General features: G+C 51.0%; 1 protein-coding gene across 1 annotated transcript in view; it reads left to right on the top strand.

The window, feature by feature from the left end:
* Window positions 1-488: 488 nt before the first annotated feature.
* Window positions 489-19,162, top strand: part of LOC136996625 (ankyrin repeat domain-containing protein 7-like) — a 28,249-nt gene continuing 9,575 nt past the window's right edge. Inside the window, exons 1-11 of the mRNA XM_067317513.1 lie at window positions 489-703; window positions 2,033-2,147; window positions 2,394-2,567; window positions 2,660-2,766; window positions 3,513-3,650; window positions 3,941-4,089; window positions 4,898-4,931; window positions 5,028-5,100; window positions 5,688-5,771; window positions 6,266-6,350; window positions 6,870-7,042. Of these exons, the coding sequence (XP_067173614.1) occupies window positions 489-703; window positions 2,033-2,147; window positions 2,394-2,567; window positions 2,660-2,766; window positions 3,513-3,650; window positions 3,941-4,089; window positions 4,898-4,931; window positions 5,028-5,100; window positions 5,688-5,771; window positions 6,266-6,350; window positions 6,870-7,042 (1,347 nt within the window). The remainder of the gene's footprint in view (window positions 704-2,032; window positions 2,148-2,393; window positions 2,568-2,659; window positions 2,767-3,512; window positions 3,651-3,940; window positions 4,090-4,897; window positions 4,932-5,027; window positions 5,101-5,687; window positions 5,772-6,265; window positions 6,351-6,869; window positions 7,043-19,162) is intronic.

The raw sequence follows: 19,162 nt of genomic DNA, 5'->3' as shown, positions 1-19,162 counted from the left end.
AGTCTCATGAGGGAGGGCGTTTTCGCTGGTGAACTTCCACCTCCCTGAAAGGAGGCTGCATCTCCTCTCCTCCTGGCGAGTCGCCTGGATGCAAGCAAAGGCGCCGCCTTTGGGGAGGGAAGCCCCGGCCCCGGCCCCGGCCCCGCCCCCGCGGCACTGCGCAGGCACGCAGCGGCCCCCCCGCTCCGCCTTGTGACGCCGCCGCGCGAGCTCGCCGCGGCCGTTGCGCATCGCGGCGCCCGCGCGGCGTCTGGAGGCGGTTGCTCTCAGTGCTGTGGCCGCCGCGTGCCTCGCTGGGAGCCTTGCTGCATCCCTGCTCTCAGCCCGCGCCTCTGCCCCCGGCCCGGGGGCTCCGAGCCCGCAGCCCCGCAGCAGCTGTCCCGGGCCGCGGCCACTGGCCGGCGCTCGGCTCCTCTGCCCCCGCACGAGGCGGGGCCGTGCCCGCGGGGCCGTGCCCGTGCCGGGCCGCGTCCCGTCCCCGCCGCAGCATGAAGAGGCTCTTCGGGCTCTTCAGCAAGGGGCAGGGGCCGCCGCCGTCGCCGTCCGGCAGCGCTTCCCTGCCCTGCGTCGGCGCCGCCTCCGAGCTCCGCGAGAAGCAGCTGGGCAAGCTGCACCGCGCGGCCGCCAGCGGCGACCTGGCGCGGGTGCGGCGGCCGTGGTGGCTGCGGAGACTCGGCATCGACAGGCGGGACAAGGCGAAGCGGTGAGGGGGGGTGGCGCCGCGCGCGCCCGCGCCCGCCCGGCCGGGCTCTGGGCCGCGCCGCGAGCGTGGGGGGAGGCGCGAGGGGCGGCCGCGAGGGCCGGGCTGCGGCGGCGGCGGCGGCTGCGTCTGTGGCTGCGGCGCGGCCCCGCAGCGGCGGGCGGAGGGGGCGGCGGTGGCGCAGCTGGGAGGCTCCAGCGGGCCCTTGCTGCGAGCAGAGAGGTCTCCTTGCCTGGTGGCAGCCCGCGAGGCTCGGCTCGGCTCGGCCTGGCTCGGCTGAGGAGGGCGAAACGAGGGGCAGGTTTTGTGAGCGGCTTCTCCCGCAGCGTCACCTGTATTGCGTGCGTGGCAGCAGCCCTTCGGAGGTGGTCGCGTGTTCCTTCGTAGCCGCATCGGCTGCGGTGGTTTGATTGGAGATGCTGGGCAGTTTGAAGGGCCGCCTTTCTTCCAGGCGCGGCGCGGCAGGGCAGGGCAGGGCAGGGCAGGGCCCTTCCTGGAAGGGAGGGAGGAAGGAAGGAAGGAAGGGAGTGCTATTTCCTTCAGCTGGCGAGGGCTGGTGGAAAGGCAGCTCTGCTGCCTTGGAGAGGGCTTCCTCCGTGGTCGAGCTTGTAGGAGAAGGGTAGCTACAACTGCCGGCAAGACAGAGCGCTGCTTTGTTGCTGTGGGCATGGCAGCGTTGTGGGGGAAGGTTTCTGCTGGCTGGTTTGCTAGGTGTTACCGAGGGCGCTTTGGAGCGAGCGTGTCCTCGCGTTTGCTGCAGTAGTGAGCTCGGGGAAAGGACAGAAGGCACGAATTCCCGAAAAGCACAGCACAAAGCTGATGCGATGGTGTTCTAAAAGCCACCTCCTTAGCCTCTGGCACGCTGTTGTCACGTGAGCGATGCTGGCGAAAGCTAGAGGGTCCCTTGCCGTAGGCTTAAGGTGCCCAAGGCTTGGTCGTCCTTGCTGGGCTGTGTGTGTCGTGCTGTTGGAGGCAGTGGCCAGTTGCCTGGGCAGAGGTGTGGAGGGCAGCAGTTTCCCACCGGAAGCCTGAGGCTGTGCGGGAAGGGTCCTGTGGCTGGGCGCAGGAATCCATTTGCAGGGAACGAGGCGGGGAGCTGAGTGACCGTCGTCTTCATAAATGGGTGCTGGGGTGGGGTGGGGGGCATTTTTCCTAGCCCGCCCCAGGCTTTGGGTGTGCAACTGCTGTCATGGCTGAAGGAATGAGAAACTTTTTCTAAGCTTGTTTTTTGGAACCGGAAACGGGTGGCCCTACCCACATGCCATAGGCAGGAGCGGTGTCTTCAGCTGTGTGCGTGTCTGTCGGTGTTAACGTCGTATATTTAAATTTTAGGACCCCTCTGCATCTTGCTTGCGCTAACGGGCATTCGGAGGTTGTTTCCTATTTAGTAGGAAACAAGTGCAAGCTGGATCCTCGTGACAATTTCAAGAGATCGCCGCTGATGAAGGTACGTGGAGTATGTGATGCTGCTGTAGGTAGGGCTTATAAGTTACGCACTGAGCAATCCCTCCCTTGGGTGATTCTTGACCTAGGTGTGGGTGGCGATTGTGTCGTGCTTGGCGCCGAATAGGTGCCTAACGTTACCTAATCTTTGAACGCGTTATTGTTTTCCGAGGTTGGCAAGCTGTGGGAGTTGTGGCAGAGGAAAACGTAGTTGCTGGAAAGGTTTCCTTTTTTCCTGTGTTGTTTCCAGGCAGTACAGTGCCAGCAAGAAGAATGCGTTGCCATTCTGCTAGCGCACGGTGCCGACCCTAATCTGGCCGATGTTAACGGCAGCACTGCCCTTCACCTCGCTGCCGTTGCTCCTAACACCTCTCTAGCAGGGCAGTTACTGGAGCACAATGCCCGTATTGATGCACGGAATAAGGTAAGCGCAGAGTTTGGGTAAGGCCGCTCTTGGAAAGAAAAGGTTGCTTCGCTTCTCTGTGTTTTTCTAACTGAGGGGATTTATGCTTTCAGATGGGATACACTCCCCTTGCTCTTGCCGTGTCCGAACATCACGAAGAGATGGTGGAGTTCCTGCTTAAAAAAGGAGCTGACGTGCACGCTCGAGATCCTTCTGAAAGGTGAAGGGCTTGTCCAAACAGGGCGTGGGTCTCCTGAGTATTCTTAAAGTTTGACTGATGAGAGGCGTGGGCGTGAGCCTCTAAAAGGCCTAAGTAAGTAGCCACACGGAAGCAGTCGCTTCTGCGTGACTTTGGAAAAGTGATCTGCGCTTGGCTGCTGTTGCGCCTCACTGGCTGGCTTCTGCCTTCAGGACTGCCAGAAAGCTTTGTGTCTGGTTGCCGCAAGGCAGGGGAGTTGCCGTTAGTTCTCCAGCATTGCTGCTGGGCAGGAGCGGGTTTTTAGAACCCAGGCATGGTTGGTAGGTAAGTGTTGTCTCGCGGGCAGCGTTGTCTCTCTGTCCTGACACTTGCTTTGACAACGGGCACGCGTTGAAACGAGAGAGGTTCCAGCTGGATGTGAGGAGAACCTTGCTGGCTGCGAGGACAGTGACGCGTGGGAACGGGTTGCCCGAGGAGGTTGTGCAGCCTCCCTCCTTGGCGGCTTTGAAGAACCGACCGAGTAAAGCCGTGAGCAACCCGGTCTGGCCTCGTAGCTGAGCGTGCTTTGGGGAGGTGTTAGGCGGAGAGACCTCCTGAGGCCCCTTCCGACCTGAGTTCTCCTGTGCTTCCGTGTAGTTGGCTCTGCTTTCCTTCTGCCTGTGGGAAAGGGGGAAGTAATTGTTTTGGGAGCAAATAGGGCTGCAAATAATGCCAGTGAAATGTCTGTATCGGCCGATAGATTTCCTATCGTCTTTTGGATGCTCTAGGACCCCTCTTATGCTTGCTGCTTCTGCTGGGGACATGAGCGTGATAGAAGTTCTTCTTCGCTATGGTGCTGATCTTTCCCAGGAAGACGTTCTTGGATGGACAGCGGAGGATTACGCTAGAACTTCTGGACATGCTCGGTAGGTGCTTTGGGTCACCGTTAGAGTTGCTAAGTTGTCCGAACGTCCGTGTTGGTTTATGGGCGTGCTTGGTAACAGCAGCAAGGTTTAATGGCGTGTGGAGACCTTTGTTGCAGCTGGGCGAAAAGGACTCTTCTGGTACATATTGTTCCCGTGTCAAGTGCGACTTGGGAAATTGTCCTTGACTTCCACCCAAATGCTCCGTTACGTTTCACGTTTGTGATGCTGAGCTCGCATCCGAGCAATGCAAAGTCTGAAAATCAGTGTGTTTCCTTTCTTTCTGTATACAGTGTTAGTCAACACCTGGTAGACTCTGCAGTCGGGGAAAAGGCGGGAGAAGCTTCTGCAGGCGGCGCAAAGGGCGTGCCAGCGCTTAGCACGCCTCCCGGAGCAGGAGCTGCTGGCTTTGCATTGGGTGCCTGCGCTCTGGCCAGCAGAGGTAGGATCCTTAACCGTGGAGGAGCTGATGAGGAAAATCCCTACAGCCTTTTCTTTTGGTGGCTTATATTGTTGAAGCTTACCATGTTCACCATTGACTTCAGTGGAGGTCTCGGATGGAGTAGCGCACACAGTTTTGTAAATGCGCTTCTGTGTTGCCGACTGGACACGTGTCTTGCAAGGCCGTGAGGGCGCTTCTATAATTAGCATGTTAGCCGTCCGTTCGGAGGGTTGTTGCCTATTGGATCCCCCATGTTTATAGATGGGGGCTTTCCTTTTTTCTTAAAAAAAAAAAAAAAAAAAAGAAAAGAAAAGAAAAAGAAAAAAAATTACAAATACTGTGCAGTACCTGGCATTTTCAACCACAGGTTGGTGGAGGGGGACGGGACGGGACAAAGAGAGAATGAGAGAGAGAGAGAGAACAATCTCTGCCTGTGGCGTATGCTCGCATGCGTGGTATGAAGAGTTCAGCAGTTGAGTCACTTCTTATCCTGTTCAGCCCGCGCCAGCATTTGCTAACTGTCTGCTCACATAGCATCTTGGCGCCATGCTAGTTTTTCGGTTAGGAACGTTAGAAGGAAATATGAGGACAGTGTTGAATTTGCTTGCTTACTTAGTTTGGGGGGGGAGAATTCAGTATGATGAGAAAAATCAGTGGTTTGGGGCATGCTTTTGTTCGTGCTGTCTCGCCTGAATGTTCCACTCCAGTGTGGCCTGTAGAACTGTCCGTGTTACACGCTTGTAGGCATTGTTGACGTTGGAAGGTCTGACATGCTAAGAATTAATCATGTCAATTAATATTTGAACAGTGAGAGACGACGTTTCCCACGGATACTTTGCAAGGTGAGACTTGAACAATACCTTTTCCCAAATCCTTTAACCTGCCTAAAAAGAGGAAAGATTGGAGAGACAGGGTCCTTCTTGCCTTTGCTTTTCAAGAATGTTGGAGGAAGAGGAGAGTGATGACAGCTGTCCTGCTTCTGAGGAAGAAAACCGCAGTTCAGCTGCCAAGGTAAAGTGCCTCAACAGGCAACACTTGCCATGGGACGCCTCATTTGCAGGGAAGACCTGTCTGGACTTCAGTCTCCAGGCAGGTGGTTTTCTCCGGCAGAGCGGTCTCCTGCCTGCCACCCTTTCTGCTGCTGTGAGCTGTTTCCTCAAAGACTTGTAGCCGTGGCAGAGCATGCAGCAGCCTTGTGGTCGGGGGGGGTGAAAGAGCAGTAGGTGACAAGATAAATGGCCACGTGGTTTTCTTCCTGTGAGTCAGATCTCGAGACCATAAAAGTTGATCAGCTCCTGGGTTGCCTATTCTTTTGTCCTCCAGAGCTTGCTCTTTGTTTCCAGTGACTTTGGCAATAGAATTCTGACTGATATGGAGGAAGGGCATTTATTGTTCAAAATCTGCTGAAATGCTTCATCCCCTGGCTCTCCTTTCCTCCTTGTCAGGTTCCTCAAGTGTGCTTGGCAGGGAGTTGCTCAGGCGGGTCTTTTTCTCTCGTGCCGGATGCGGATTACATTCCAGGCTTGCATGTGATCTCACGCTGCCTGTTTCAACTCTGTGGGGTTTTTTTGTTTGTTTTTTTGTTTTTTTTCCCCCAGTTGCGGTGTATGGCGTTGGGACTGCGCTGTGATGAAGACTCCGAGTGTGGTGCTGGAACCCAGGCTGTACTGCTGGAGATGCAGGCATGTTTGATTTTTAAGCTGGTTCCGTTTTTTTTTCAGTGACCTTTGAGAGATTGTCGCAAATGTTGCTGCAGTAGCTCTTCAGAGACATAGTAAGATGTGATTGTGGTTTGAAGAGTGAAAGCGAGGAAAGAGAAGGAGGTTTGACTAAGGTTGTTTGAGAAGCAGGCAGCTGTTGGTTTTCCTTGGCGCAAAGGAGGGGGAAAGGGTGCGTGCGCTCCTGGATGTTGTAACGTAGGTGAAGCCAGGGTCAGCCTGTGTGCAGGCAGTGCTTCTCAGGAGCTTTGCAGAAGCAGAGCCGGGCGTTTGTGACGTTAGGTATTGCTGTCTGCTCAAAGACGTTCCCGAGGAAAAACTGCAGGCCTGGTAGAGGAGAAGTGAGAACGTTTCCCTGTGTGGGTACAGAGGAGAGAAGTACTTTGCGAGGTGTTGCCTGCCTGTGCAGAGGCTGCTTGTTTCTGTTCTTTCCAACGCTTTTGGCTGGCCTCTTTTAGGAAGAATCACCTGAACGTCAGGGAGAGGAGGCTACTGGTGGTCCTCAAGTTGTGGATGCTGCAGAAGCCCCTGCTGGTGTGAGAGGTGAGTTAATAAACATTGATCCGCTTTGTTTCTTTGCTAGTTGTGCCGAGTCAATGACCGGAAATGGTGATCTGCTTGTGAGACGGTACGGCACCCCCTTTTGCCCTTGCCAGCAAATGCCAGGGGGGAAGGTTGAGGGTAGCGAGTGTCAGTTGAGGGAGCTGTTTTGGGGTAGTGCTAGGTAAGGAGCGTTGTTTCTCGGTGACTTGCTGCGCGTGTGAGGATGTTTTGGCTAGCGCTTTGAGGGTTCCTCCTCTACCGTGCAAAGTGCTTGTGAGTGCCAAACTCTGGAGCCCTAGTTTGGAGGGGAGATGCCCCTGAAACCTCCCTACTCCGTGACTCCGGCCTGCCCGCGCCTGGTTTGCATGCTACCCGACCGTCTGTTGGGCGTTTGTTGTAGCCGTGTGAGCTGCCGTGCTGGGCTTGGGCATCTTCTGCTGCAGAGAAGGCCACGGGAAGTGGCGAGAACACGGCGGTGCGGCTGGGGCTGAATGACACGGCTTTGTTTTTCCTCTGTAGTTGAACCGTTCTCCGTCTCTTGGCTGCAGGGCTTGCCTGATGGAGGAGAGCAGCAGAGTGAAAGAAGGACTCATGGCGTGTCGTTTCTTACTTCCTTTGTAGGTGTTACGTCGGCAGCAGGAGTGGAGCGGGAGGAAGACAGCGACTCTCCCTGGGACTCCGAGGTGCTTTCAGTGAGGGGCGCAGCGGGGTCCCTGTGGGGGGGAGCGCTCGGGAGCTTGCTTTGGACATAGGCCCCATCAGTGGCCCTTCCAAGGCCCCAAGGCCCCAGGGCCCGGGACACAGCACGGGCCGTCATGCAGCTACAGGTTTTGAGGGATGCTGCTGAGGAAAGAAGCCATCTCTCGGGCACCCAACAGGACAAGAAGAGTTACTTTGCCTTGAAAAATGCCTGTTAGTTATTCTCGTGCACTTGCAGTGACTGGCCCCACACCACACTCATTTTTCCTTTCCAAAATGCAGGTGTGGGCAGCAAGCAGCACGACACCCACGCGTGATGACCCCAGCGCTGGGGGGCTTCTGCCACGTCAGCATGAGCAGGACACAAAAGGCATCTCCAGGAGTCACCGTGGCCCTCGCCACCTGCCTCCCAGGTCCAGGAGAGCTGCAGAGCTCCTCCAAGCCCTCCCTGCACACTCCCCCAGACAGCCGGGTGCTGCCTGGCACAAAGCCTTCCTGGCGGTGGGCGAGGGGAGGCAGCTGCTGGCGCCCAACTCTGGGCTCCAGGGAACAGGCCAGGGCTCGGAGCGGGGAGCTGGCAGCAGGCTCCCGCGAGGCTGCTGCTGGCAGCACAGCCGCAGCCTGGTCCTTGCCCTGGGGACGTGTGCTGGTGGGAAGGGCCTGGCCAGGAGGGAGCCACGTGCCCGGGGAGGCAGCAGCAGTGTTGCCCAGCTCGGTGCAGGAGGGCAGAGCAGGGGCTGCTCTTGCGCTGACTTCAGGAAGGCACCACGCTGTCTCCCGCAAGGTCTTTTTATTGTTTTTATTATTTCTTTTTTTAGGGAAAGCTGATTGAGTGTTTTCAACTGTAACTGTTTGCCCTCTTCCGAGTATGTTGTTGAGTAAAGAATGCTCTGTGGTGCCAGTTGTTTTTCCCAGGGGAAGGGGGGCCTTCTTCAACAAACGGTGCTTTGACAGAGGTCTCCTGCTGTCGTTTCTTTTGTGGCTGTGCCATTCAGAGCACTCCACTCCATGCTGTTTTCATTCTTTCCCTCTTGCCTGTGGGGTAACGCTTGAAAGCGCACAGTGCACCAGCTTAGTTGACTTCCAGTACAAGGTTGCAACACATGTTTAGTCTGCTCTTCCATGTGTTGTGAGATATGTGGTGCATCTCTTGGATTTTCAGCTGTGATAAGGACTGAGATGAGAAATACAAGCTTAACCGTGGAAATGAGAACTATCATGAGAACTCAATCTCAGCTGAAGAGCTATATAGGAGGCTTTGCTGAGCTTCTTAATGCTTGTGTAAACTCAGCCAATGCTGTGGCTTTCTTGGCTCTATTTGGCTTTGGATTCAGTAGCAGACAGGTGCACAGTTTGAAAGCGGCCTTCCCTAAAAAGGCACTTGGGAGTTCGGAAAGGGAGGAATTGGCTGGTTGATTGGTTGTGTGTACAAAATATCCTTCTTGCACTTTTATGCATGAGCAAGACTTTTGTCGTTGTGTGCTAGTCGAGCAGTCTGTCCTTACTTGCTCCAATCTGGCTTGGAAAGGACTAGCAAAACAAGGGTTTACTGAAGCCTGCAGAGTAATGCTACAATCTGAGGGAAAAGGGTGGTTTCTGAATTTTGTGAACCCAGCCTCAAGCAAGAAGGAGGTGCTATTGCAGATCAGAGTATTTTATGCTAATAGGCCCATGGTTTCTTTAAGCGGACTTGGATGCCAGCAGCCCTTTTGCAGCGAGTCAGACGCCCAGCGTGGACTTCTGATTGCCTGAACTCCCATGTAGTGACGTCCATTTGCCCTTGTGTTGTCAGCTCCGTTCCCTTTGAAGCTCACCACCTTCAAGTTCTTCCAGGCTCCTGTGTTAGGTGCCTTAGTGTGGAGAATGCCTGCTGCGGTGAGGTTAAAGCTCAGTGTTGTGAGGGCTGCAGCCTGATGTGGGAGAGGAGGCTCTTGCTGTTCCTGTGTTCGTTCCTCAGCCGTTTCCTTGTGTTTGCTAGCGCTCATGTTTTCTGTCAGCTTCCTCTCTTGCACCTGTCAGCACTGATATGAAAACAGATTGAAACAACCCTGCCCTTCCAAATTAGGACTCTGAAAGGAAAAAAAAATCCCAGGCTGCTGTTGCTAACTGAGCAGCAAACTGAGGAAGCCAGTGATCCGGTGCTCCGAAGCACTCCTGCTGTTTCCAAGCTGTAGCTTGACAGGCTTTGCAAGGCCTTGTTTCAGCTGACTGCTGCGCACAGGTGGTTGTGCTGAGGACTTTGTCTCCTGAGCCCTTTCCCCTGTACCTGTGCTTTTTGCAGGAATGGCGAGAGGGGTCCTTGCTGCATTGGAGGAAGGCAAACCAGAGGAGATGATGAGCAGTGCTGTCAACCTCAGGGTCACCTGTGAGCGCATCCACAGGCTAAAGGAGCTTGGCTGGCTGAAGGGTGAGGTAAAACTTGCTGCAGCGCAGTGGTGTTCTCCACCAGTATATATTGAAAAATACCCCTTGAGGGTGTATGTGAGTTTCCTTTTCCCAATTCGTTGCTGACCCCCCCTCCCACTGCAGATCTCCGAAGTATCTGTGTTCAGGTTCTGTTTTTCAGCCTCGAAGGGCGCAGTATTTCTGAAAGCACCTGTCCTTCTTGTCTGGTGCTGCTTCCTGGAGTTAGTCCTACTCAAGTCCAGATTGACTGGAGTGGGTGACAAGTGTTCCTAGCAAACTCTGAAGCGGTAACCATGCGCTAAAGTCTGGGAAGAGAAGCTGCGCCTGGAGTTCTCTCAGGCAGCTGCCTGCTGCAGGGTGGCCAGCAGAGAAGTGTTGGTGTACTTTTCCTTTGGTAAAGCAGTGTTGCATTTCTCACCTCAAGCTTTCTTTTTGTTATACAGATCACCAATCGCTACGTGAATCTTGTGGTGTAAAGAAAGAAGAAGGAAGGCTAGCCAGTGGTTCATGCTTTGGGTACTTTGTTCTATCGCAAACTAATTTGTGGGGGCTCTGGAGCAGTAGGAAGATGGAGGGGAGGAGTGTACGTCTTCCAAGAGGACCGCATCTTAGTGCCCATTCACTTGAGAACGCCCTGGGCACTGGTGGTGAGTCAAACTGGCTTTTCTTTAGAGTTGGGTGAGGAGCACCAGCAAGTAAGGATAGTCCATTTTGGTTTTATTGTGTGCAGCCCAAGGCTGTGCTGTGTCTCCTTTAACAAGTGTATCTTAATAACAGGTCAGAAAGAAGGCCAGGAAATGCTTTGATGCAATGGGACCAAAAGGCAGCAAGCTTTGTGAAGCTTTGCTGTAACTGCTCAGTCAGTGCTTTTCTGCTTTGACTCACCAGAAGGATTTGTCAGGTTCTCTCTGTTTAACGCAGGATTAGATGTTGTTGCTTTTCTCTTAGTAGATGCAGACCGTCAGTCTTTGTGATTGACTTGCTGCAAGTTGGAGGGAATGGGACCCGAGTTATTGATCTCGTGTGGCATTGTGCCCTCCGTGCGGGGTCTTGGATGCCGAGGTTCTGCCTCCTTCCCAGTATATTCAGAGCCACAACTTTGCTGTCAAATCCATGGTAGCCTCTGGCACAAATGTGCTAACTTTACAGAGCAATCAGTAAAGCTAGGCTTTTGAGCAGAGGGAAGAATGTCAAGGAAGTGCTTCCTAGTAGCAGCCTGAGTGTAAGAGGAAGCGTGCTATCCATGGGAGGCATTGCGTTCTTCCAAGAGCTTTGTAACTGCTCCTGGCCCCCGCTCTCCCCACTTCAAGAGCTTCCAAACTATCACAGCTCTTCAGTGTTAGCAAACATTTCTGCGTGTGTTAGCTGGCATAGCACAAATCTCTAGCTCAGCTGACACCCTTGGACGTCTTGGCCCCTGATGCAGAGGTAGTGAAGATGATTACTCCAACAGCTTTAGAGAGCAGGAGCAGAGGGGCCACTGGGTTGAACGAGATGTTGTTTCAGCCTGGTACTCTCTTGGCTAGTGTTGAACAGCAGCTGTCGAGGAAGCAGGACCAGAAGAGGGCAGCATATAGTGACTTTTTTTTTTTCTCCTGAGAGTATTCTTCCAGCAGGCTGTGACAGACCTGGGAGCTTCGTCAGGCAGAGGTAGTAGCCCGATGGCCTTGGCTGTATTTGTTCTTCCAGGGGTGCACCCAGTCTTTGGGCTGAAGGCCTACCATGAGTCCTTGGAAGGGCCTAATGCAATTTCTTGCTTGGGTTCTCTGTTCCTTTTCTAATACCGTTTGCTCTGCTTCTTTTGACCTCTGCAGAGCAAGGAGCATGTCTTTTCCTGGCCATCTCTGTTTGAGTGGTTGGGTCTTCTTGACCAATAACCATTAGGTCACAGCCTGTCGCTGTGCATGTAAAGTTAAGATTTGGGGGTTTTCTCCCCCAGATGCTTTACTTGTCCTGCAGTGACTATCCTCGGACACTTTATTGCCCAGCCAGGCAGTGTCCTTTGATTCTTTCTGTTGGCCTACCATACGGAGATGAGTGAGTGGGTTTTTTTATGTTTGTTTTTTGTTGTAAGCAGCTGGAGTCACGTGTATGTGAGCATTACTTGGCTTGGGAAGGGGAATGGAATTCCTCCTCGTAAGGCCTGAACCCGTACTAATGAGCGCAAGCCATTAGAGAAAGGCCAAAGGCATCTGGTCCTCTTCTTAATGGACCAGTTGAGAGGGCAAGTGGGCCAGGCAGCCAAGAGAGAGGCAAATTCTCCCTCTCTTTTCCATTCATTAGGAGATTCCACGACACCTGAATGGAAGTGCCTGTGGGGATTTTTCTGTGCATGTAGGCAGATTGTGTGTCCAGGGACAAAGCAGGTGAAGGAAAGCAGAGACTCGCAGAGGTGAGTGCAGCTCCTCATCAGCTGCAGATGTCTTGCCCAAATGGCAGAAGTGGGGAAATGGTGTAGGTGTGAAGTGTCTGGGGCAGGGGCTGGGGTTTTGCAGCTCTCTGCATATTTGGTGTGTAGGACGAGGGCTGGGACTTCCAGAGGCCTCTGCAGGTCAGAGCTGTGTTGTCTGTCTGGATTTCTGACACGTGCTTGCCAGCAGAAGCTGTGCACTTCCTCTTGGGCAAGGGCCTGCAGCCAATGGCTTTGTAATGTATGTGGTCTTTGTGTCTTTTGGGGAGAAATGTGTTTAACCCATTGACCTGTTAAAACAGGAGTTGTTTCGAGGAGCAGCTTTTGCTCAGGGGCTTGCAAGCTGTTGTTAGTGAAGTCGATGTGGTTTTGCTGGGTTGTCCTGTCTTGCACGCATGTAGGAGGGGGATGGGCGAAGACATGCTGCCCCCAAAGTAGCAGGTGTGGAGTGTTCTTCAGATGAACTTTGTCACCTGAAAGAATTGGCAGCTGAATGCTTAAGTTGATTGGAGAGCTAGGGAGGGAGGAGGAGAGAAAAAAAAAAGCAAAGGCTTTACTGGCCATCTTCCTGCTCTGATTCTGAATGTGTTTAGATTGTATTTCTTTGTTGGGGCAAACATCAAGAGGAACAGAAAACTGATTTTCACTAATAATTTTTCAGCCTAAGTATTTAAGGCAGCACTCAACTACGTGCCCTGGTTCCCTTTTTAGAAATCATTTTGAAGTGAGAACTCTTGTGGCTGGGCAGATGTAGTGGGGTCCCGAAAGACCCAATCTTCCCTCCCTTTCTTCCCTCTCTGCCCCCTGGTCCTTCACTCATAATCTTCCTGAAGTAAGATCAAGTCACAGAGTAAGATCAAGTCACAGAGTAAGTAAGTCAGGTTATTTCCCTTAAGGTGATTCAAATATGCTGCAAGGAAGGAAGGGCTTGAAAGCCATTTCAGAAGATGACATCTCCAACTACCTCTAACTGCTGAAGGCCAATCCTGGACAAGCAGGACAGGCTTTTCCCTTGCCTTGACTCGCAGTTTGATCTTGCGAGGGCAATGATCAGTCATTTCTGTGGACAGGATAAGGGAGGTCTCTCATCACTCCTTTTGAGATGTTAGATGAGAGGGTAGTGACTAGGGTATTCTTCTTTCCGCCCAGTTGTTTCTGCGCTGTCCAGACTGGGAGGAAATACCCACTCATCTTTACAGCACCCGTTCCCTAAAGGAATAGAACACGCCCTAGAAGGTTTGTACAGGACCCTTCTCTTGCTATCACGTGTCTGTCCTGCGGTGTCTGCGTGACAGTCGTGGAGTACAGGCCTCTCTCAAAGCGAGGAGATTCGTTCTTCTTTTTGAATTGCTTTCCCTTCTCCCCGTCTTTGGATCCAGAGCCCAACGTTATTCCTGTTCCTTCATATCACTGACTGCAGTGCAGACTGTCTTTTCTCTCTTGACAATACCGACAGTCTGGAAAGCCATCAGAGCCCTCCTCATGGCTGGGGTTTCTGCTTAAGCGTAGAAGGCGGTCAGAAAAGCCGGACTTGTGCTGCAGGAAAGCAGGTTTGAGCGTGTTCCCTGTGAAACCTCGGCCGGGGTGGAAGCAAGCAATGAACAGGCTTCAGTTGTGTCCTCCTGCCACTCTGGGGTACTAGCAAAAATGTTCATGGAGGCCTCTAATCAGAAGGGGAAAACCAGAAAAGAGCAGCACTCCTGACCTTTCTGTGCTGGATAGTTTGTCCTTCCCATGACTTTTTGCCTGCTTTCCGTAATTTAGGGTGTAGAGAGGATGGGGCCAGACTCTTTTCAGTGGTGCCCAGCGATAGGAGGAGAGGCAACGGGCACAAACTGAAACATAGGAAGTTCCGACTGAACACGAGGAAAAAATTCTTTCCTGTGAGGGTAACAGAGCACCGGAAGAGGTTGCCCAGAGAGGTTTGTGGAGTCTCCTTCCTTGGAGATATTCAGAAGCCGTCTGGACACAATCCTGGGCAGCGTGCTCTAGGGGACCCTGCTTGAGCGGGGAGTTGGACAGGAGGATCTCCAGAGGTCCCTTCCAACCTCGGCCATTCTGCGATTCTGTACTCCAGTGAGAGTGGGTGAGGCTTACGTAGGTTTGCTGCTCTCTGTAAGGGAAGGATGCTTTCTCCTTTCCTGCTGGGTTTGAGGATGATGCTAGTCAGTGAAGCTGCCTGTGCTCTCTCTGCTCCGTGTGGGCAACCTGCAACATGTTTGGTCAGTCACTGCAGAGTCGCACGTAGATGTCTGGGAGCCTGGCGTGTCGGCATCTCTGAAGTACGGATGTGCTTCTTGGCAAGAGCCTGATCTTCCTGGTAGCAGAAAGTCAGCAGGTACTGTGTTACCTTTCAGGGGGATTTCCCCTCAAGTTATGGCAAGGAAGCCTTGTCAGACCTCAGAAATGACAGTGCCGTTGCAAGATCCCACAGGGACAAGTTGGCATATACACCTTATGCTGCATTCTCTGAAGGCCCTTTCTGTGATTTTCTTTCTTTTTTTTTTTTTTTGGAATGGACGCTCTGTTTACAAACAGCTGTTCCAGGGCCTGCCTTTTTACTCTAAAACTTATCAAAATGATGGCTGGGGTTGAAATGTGCTAAGAGATGGCCTGATGCCTTCCGTTGCATGGGCACAACCAGCTGTTAACGTGTCGTGATTTTCCTCCGCAGTTACTGACTCTTATTGTTCGTCATGCACTGAAGAACGATGTGCGCTTGGGAAGTGTGGTTAGCCTACAGGCTAAAAAGGCAGTGTATTGTTTCCTGTGCTTCTCTCTGAAACTCAGGTTTGGATTCCCGTTTGCCTGTTTTTCCTTGACATCTCATCACCTCCCAAAGAATCTCCTGTGTCCGGTAGTTTAGGCACCTGTTACAGGGCAAATGTATCCTAGAATCATTTTCAGAAATGGACTTAAGCTCCCTCGTGAGATTCCCTTGATTGCGAGCTACTTCCAGAATTTTCTTTTCAGGGATTTGAAGCCTTCTCAAATCCAACTACATTTATTGGTGGCAACTTTATGGATGTTTGTTCTTGTGCCAGCATTTCCCGTGAGCTTAAGTGGTTCTCTGTGCCTAGAGCACCTTCGGTTATATGTAACAATCATGTTTCCTCTGTCTTCACTGTGCTCTTCACTGTTAAATTCTCCTAGTGTCCTTTTGAATGACAGGCACTTCATTTCTGGAGCATATTCACAGCCTGCCTTTGTTGCTTTTTGTTTGAATATAAATTCCCTTTTTTGTCCTTCCAGAAGAGACCAGAATTATCCACAATGCTTCATATGATACCTGTCAAGTGCCAGTATGAATACTTCTGTATCCGCTGGTTAAATATGGCTTTTTTTCATGATTCTACTGGTGGATTATTAGTGTGTGATTAGCTGGTACACTCAGTTTTGTATCTGGATAAGAAATGCATGGTAGCTTCCCCATTTACTGAATGCCAGTTTAGAGCAGAAATTCTTGTGGTCAGTCCTGGATGCCAGAATGATGTTCCTCTTCTCTCCTCCTGGGTGCTCCCTGCGGGGATCACGGCCCTGTTCTTCGAGAACTCTAGGATAAAAAGGAAAGAGAGATTCATATACTCCAGGAATCTCTGTGGATGTCCTGCTTTTTGTTTTGCTAATCATTTCTTTTATTAAAATACGCTTCCAACTTCTCACCACTATTAGATGGAAGGCTACAAGCCTAAATTGGAATTTGCCTACTGTGAAAATAAGTAAAACTAGATGGTTGGTTTCCAGGGATTCTTTCTTGCTTTCTGCATAGTGGAAGTGTATGCTAATCTTTTGTGTATATGCAGAGCCTTGATAAAGTTCCTATGTAGGCACCAAGTGTGCGTGTCAGATTTTCTGCATGTTTGTGTCTGAGCCTTCTTGTTTCTTGCAATTAGGAAAACCTTGGTATGTACTCCCGAGGAGGAAAGAACAAGAAAGAAACTTAAAGAACGGATGAGGAAATCGCTGACACTCAGGATGGCAGTGTAGGTTTGTTCCGGCTTTCAGTTTTCTTTACCATGTTCCAGCCAGAACCTCATCTTAAAGAAATGAGCTGAACTACTGGATACTCTTCATCTCTTCATATTTCTGTAGAGCCAAGGAGCTTAAAAGCCATAGTCATGGACTCCAAGGCGCTGCTAGTAAGCTCAGGACCTAGAGTCCTCAAAAGGAACCAGTCCTTTTCCAAAATGCTTACAACCTAACACAAGAGAAAAGGCTTGTCTGAGGGCAGGTGGGAATACAAGGAAATGGAGAGTACTACCCTGAATGGTAAGCACAGCTCTCACTACAGCAGCAGCCTGACAGTTCTTGTGGGTTGTGAGCAGCCCAGCCAGAATATTCAGGAGGTGAGGTAAACTGCCAGATGCATATGAAAAGCTCCTGTGAAGCGTGAAGATGACAGGGGAGAAGGGAACGTGCTTCCGCATTTGTGTGTTGAGCAGGCAGGCAGTTGGAGCTGCTGTCAGGGCCGGCTTGGAATTCAGAGCTGTCCTCTGGGTACTCCGTAGGAAATAATGTAGGAATGAGGCTAAATCGTGAAAAGCCTTAGCAAATTTATGTTTGCTGTGAGAGAAGAAACTTGAAGGGTTTGGGGAGAATGCTCTTTGTGATTAAGGCACTAAGCTCAGAATATGAGCTTTGCAGCACCTTTCTGAAAGGATGTGAGTGGGGCAAGGCTGTATTTCAGGACAGAAGAGCATGTTGCAGTAGCTGAGCTGATCAGGCTTTGAGGGAGAGATGTAATTATGCAATACCTCGTGAAGGCGGTTCCTCGCACATGTTCTGCAGGCTGTGCAAAACTTTGAATGAGGGGAATGAAAACCTACCAAAAAGTTCAAGGCAAACGTGCAGGTATGAGGTCTTAGTTAGCCCTGGGGTAATCTTGTTATTAGTCATTAACAGGCCAGGGAAGAGTGCACGGCCATTTTTTATGCGTTAGTTTAGCCATAGCCTGGGCCACCCAAAGAAGCACGTTGGCATCAGGACTCCTTGTGAGAGACCATTGAGAGGGAAGGAGGAAGCTAGGGAGGGTGGCGGAAAGAAATGGAGGTAGTAGGGCAAGAGATGCCTAAAAAGAAGCATGGTGAAATGTGCCAAAGGCAGTAGACTAGTAAGGAAGAATGAGAGTTGACTAATGGTCTGGAAGTCTAATTCAGAAAAGTTACCCTATGATTTTAAGCAGAGTGGCTTCAATACAAGGCCTGGGAGATCTAGAGAGTGGAGCGGTGTGACTTGGTTCAAGTGTGTGGATTTCAGGGAGGTGGACGGGAGAAAGTTGCATAAAGGCACTATAAATAGTGTGTCAAATGGGAGAAAAGAGTAGGGGGCGGCATTCCGTTAAGGTGCAAAGTGAAAACTGTGGAATTTGAAATGGGGAGAAAAACTGAAGTATGCTTTCCTAGTGGGAAGAGTGCCAGAAGAGAATGTGTGATTACAGGGAAGCATGTGTGAGTGTTGGTGTAAAGGAAGTTAGATGGCATCACTGGACCAAGTGGAGGGATTCAAGGAACAGGAGAGTAAAGAACAGAAGAGGAGAGAAGTTCATGCCGTTGTGATCAAAGAGAAGAGTGCTGGAGGAGTGAGGTGTGGGCTTGGCAGTGCTCACAGACTCATTTCTCAGTTTTCCATGTGCTCTGTCTCTATACTCCCTATCATTTATCTTGCATTCAGAAAGCAGGACCAATTTTCTTTTTTTGAAAAAAAATTTTTTTAACTGAGAAATAATATGAAATTATTCTTAGTTGGCAGGTAGGTAAAGAGAGCATGTATGTTCCTTTGCTGGCATCTGGCTACTTACTTGAGAAGGTATTATTAAAAGCTGACTAGACAAGTACACTCAGTGTTTTGCATTCTTGGTGTCATTCCTGAAAGAATTTCAAGTTACTTTGCAGAAGCTAATGGCAAAAGCCTTTCCTGTATGCATCATAATTAATTGAAGCTGTCTCAGGAGCTCCCTTCTTTCCTTTTCCTGCTGTTTTTGGTAACCGCTTTGAACATTAAGTTCAGTGGAAACCAGGGGCAATAGATTCGCAAGCACAATACAGTGCCTTTGCACAGCTCTGGCCTACTGTATGCAAAAGTCAGACTGAACAGAAGTGCAATGTTCTTTTCTAATCCCTCAGCTGCCAATCCTAGTTTCTTCTTGGACTGTTTCTCTGTGGAAGCCTACTTAAACAAGAACAAGTCCAAAAAGAAGCGGTAACGGTGAGTGTGGTGACAGAGGTTGTTTTGCGTTCTGTAAGCACTTGGAACTTGGAAAATGCTCTCTATTGCATGATATGAGCACTTTGTTTAGCATTCTTGAGAGCAGTCTGTTTAGGAAAGAAGAGGGGCCTCAGTTTTGGAAGACAGACTGGTATGTGCAAGTGGCTTATGTTTCAGAGAGTGGATACTTCATGCTCAGTGAAACTGGGTGCTTTCTGTGTCAGTTGCGTTGGAGAAAATGAGCAATTTGTAGCTGAATTTTGGTTGTAAACTAGTTAGGCCTTTTGCCTTCCCAGCAAAGGCTGAATTTTGCTCTCACAAGGAAAAACATGTAACGCTTTTTGAAATCACATGCCTGAGGAACATAACGGGCTGGACAATTCGTAGATCTCTCTCACAGTGCGTTCCAAGGTAGACTTCTCTTGATTTTTGACATAGTGTGTTCTTAATCTTGTTTGTGTTGTTGTTCTTGACAAGCCTGCAGATGGAAACATGCAGTCTCCTACAGTGATTCGCCCTCCTCCTCCTCTGAGGAAGAGGAAGATTTTGCGAGGCGCAGGAAGCGCAGCCCTAGCAGAGCTTTCAGAAGGTGAGTGTGGTTAGAGAAGGGGGGAGGGAGGAATCTGCTGAAGTGGAGGAGCAACCGCGTGGCTGTGAAGTGCTCTCCTCCCTGCTCTTGTACAGATTCTAAATGGTGTCAGCATTGAATCTCTTGGCATAATATTTAATCTCTTGGGACTGGTGACTCTAGCTGGGCTGTCTACACCTGGCCTTTTAGAAGTGATTCTTTAAGAGCAATTGGACTTTGTTGGAGGGGCTGGGAGTAAACTCTAAATGTTTGAATGTAAAATTCTACTGCCCCTCTCCTTTATAGTAGTTTATTCAGAAAGAATACTCCCATAACCCCCAAATTATAAATAGAGGCAATGATGGAGTTTCTTTACCTTTCTTTAACCTATGGTATGTGTTCTGTTGAATTGATCTTTAGGTGCGGGTGGCCTCTCTGACCAAAGTTCAGATGTAAAAAGAGAGATGGTCATTTTTCCGTTGCTTTATCCAGAGGTCCTATGACAGATCCAAAGTGTGATGTCCA

Source organism: Apteryx mantelli, unplaced genomic scaffold (assembly GCF_036417845.1).
Source record: "Apteryx mantelli isolate bAptMan1 unplaced genomic scaffold, bAptMan1.hap1 HAP1_SCAFFOLD_62, whole genome shotgun sequence".
NCBI lineage: Eukaryota > Metazoa > Chordata > Aves > Apterygiformes > Apterygidae > Apteryx > Apteryx mantelli.
Note: the sequence above shows the minus strand (reverse complement) of the source record. Positions and strands in the feature narration are given on the sequence as shown.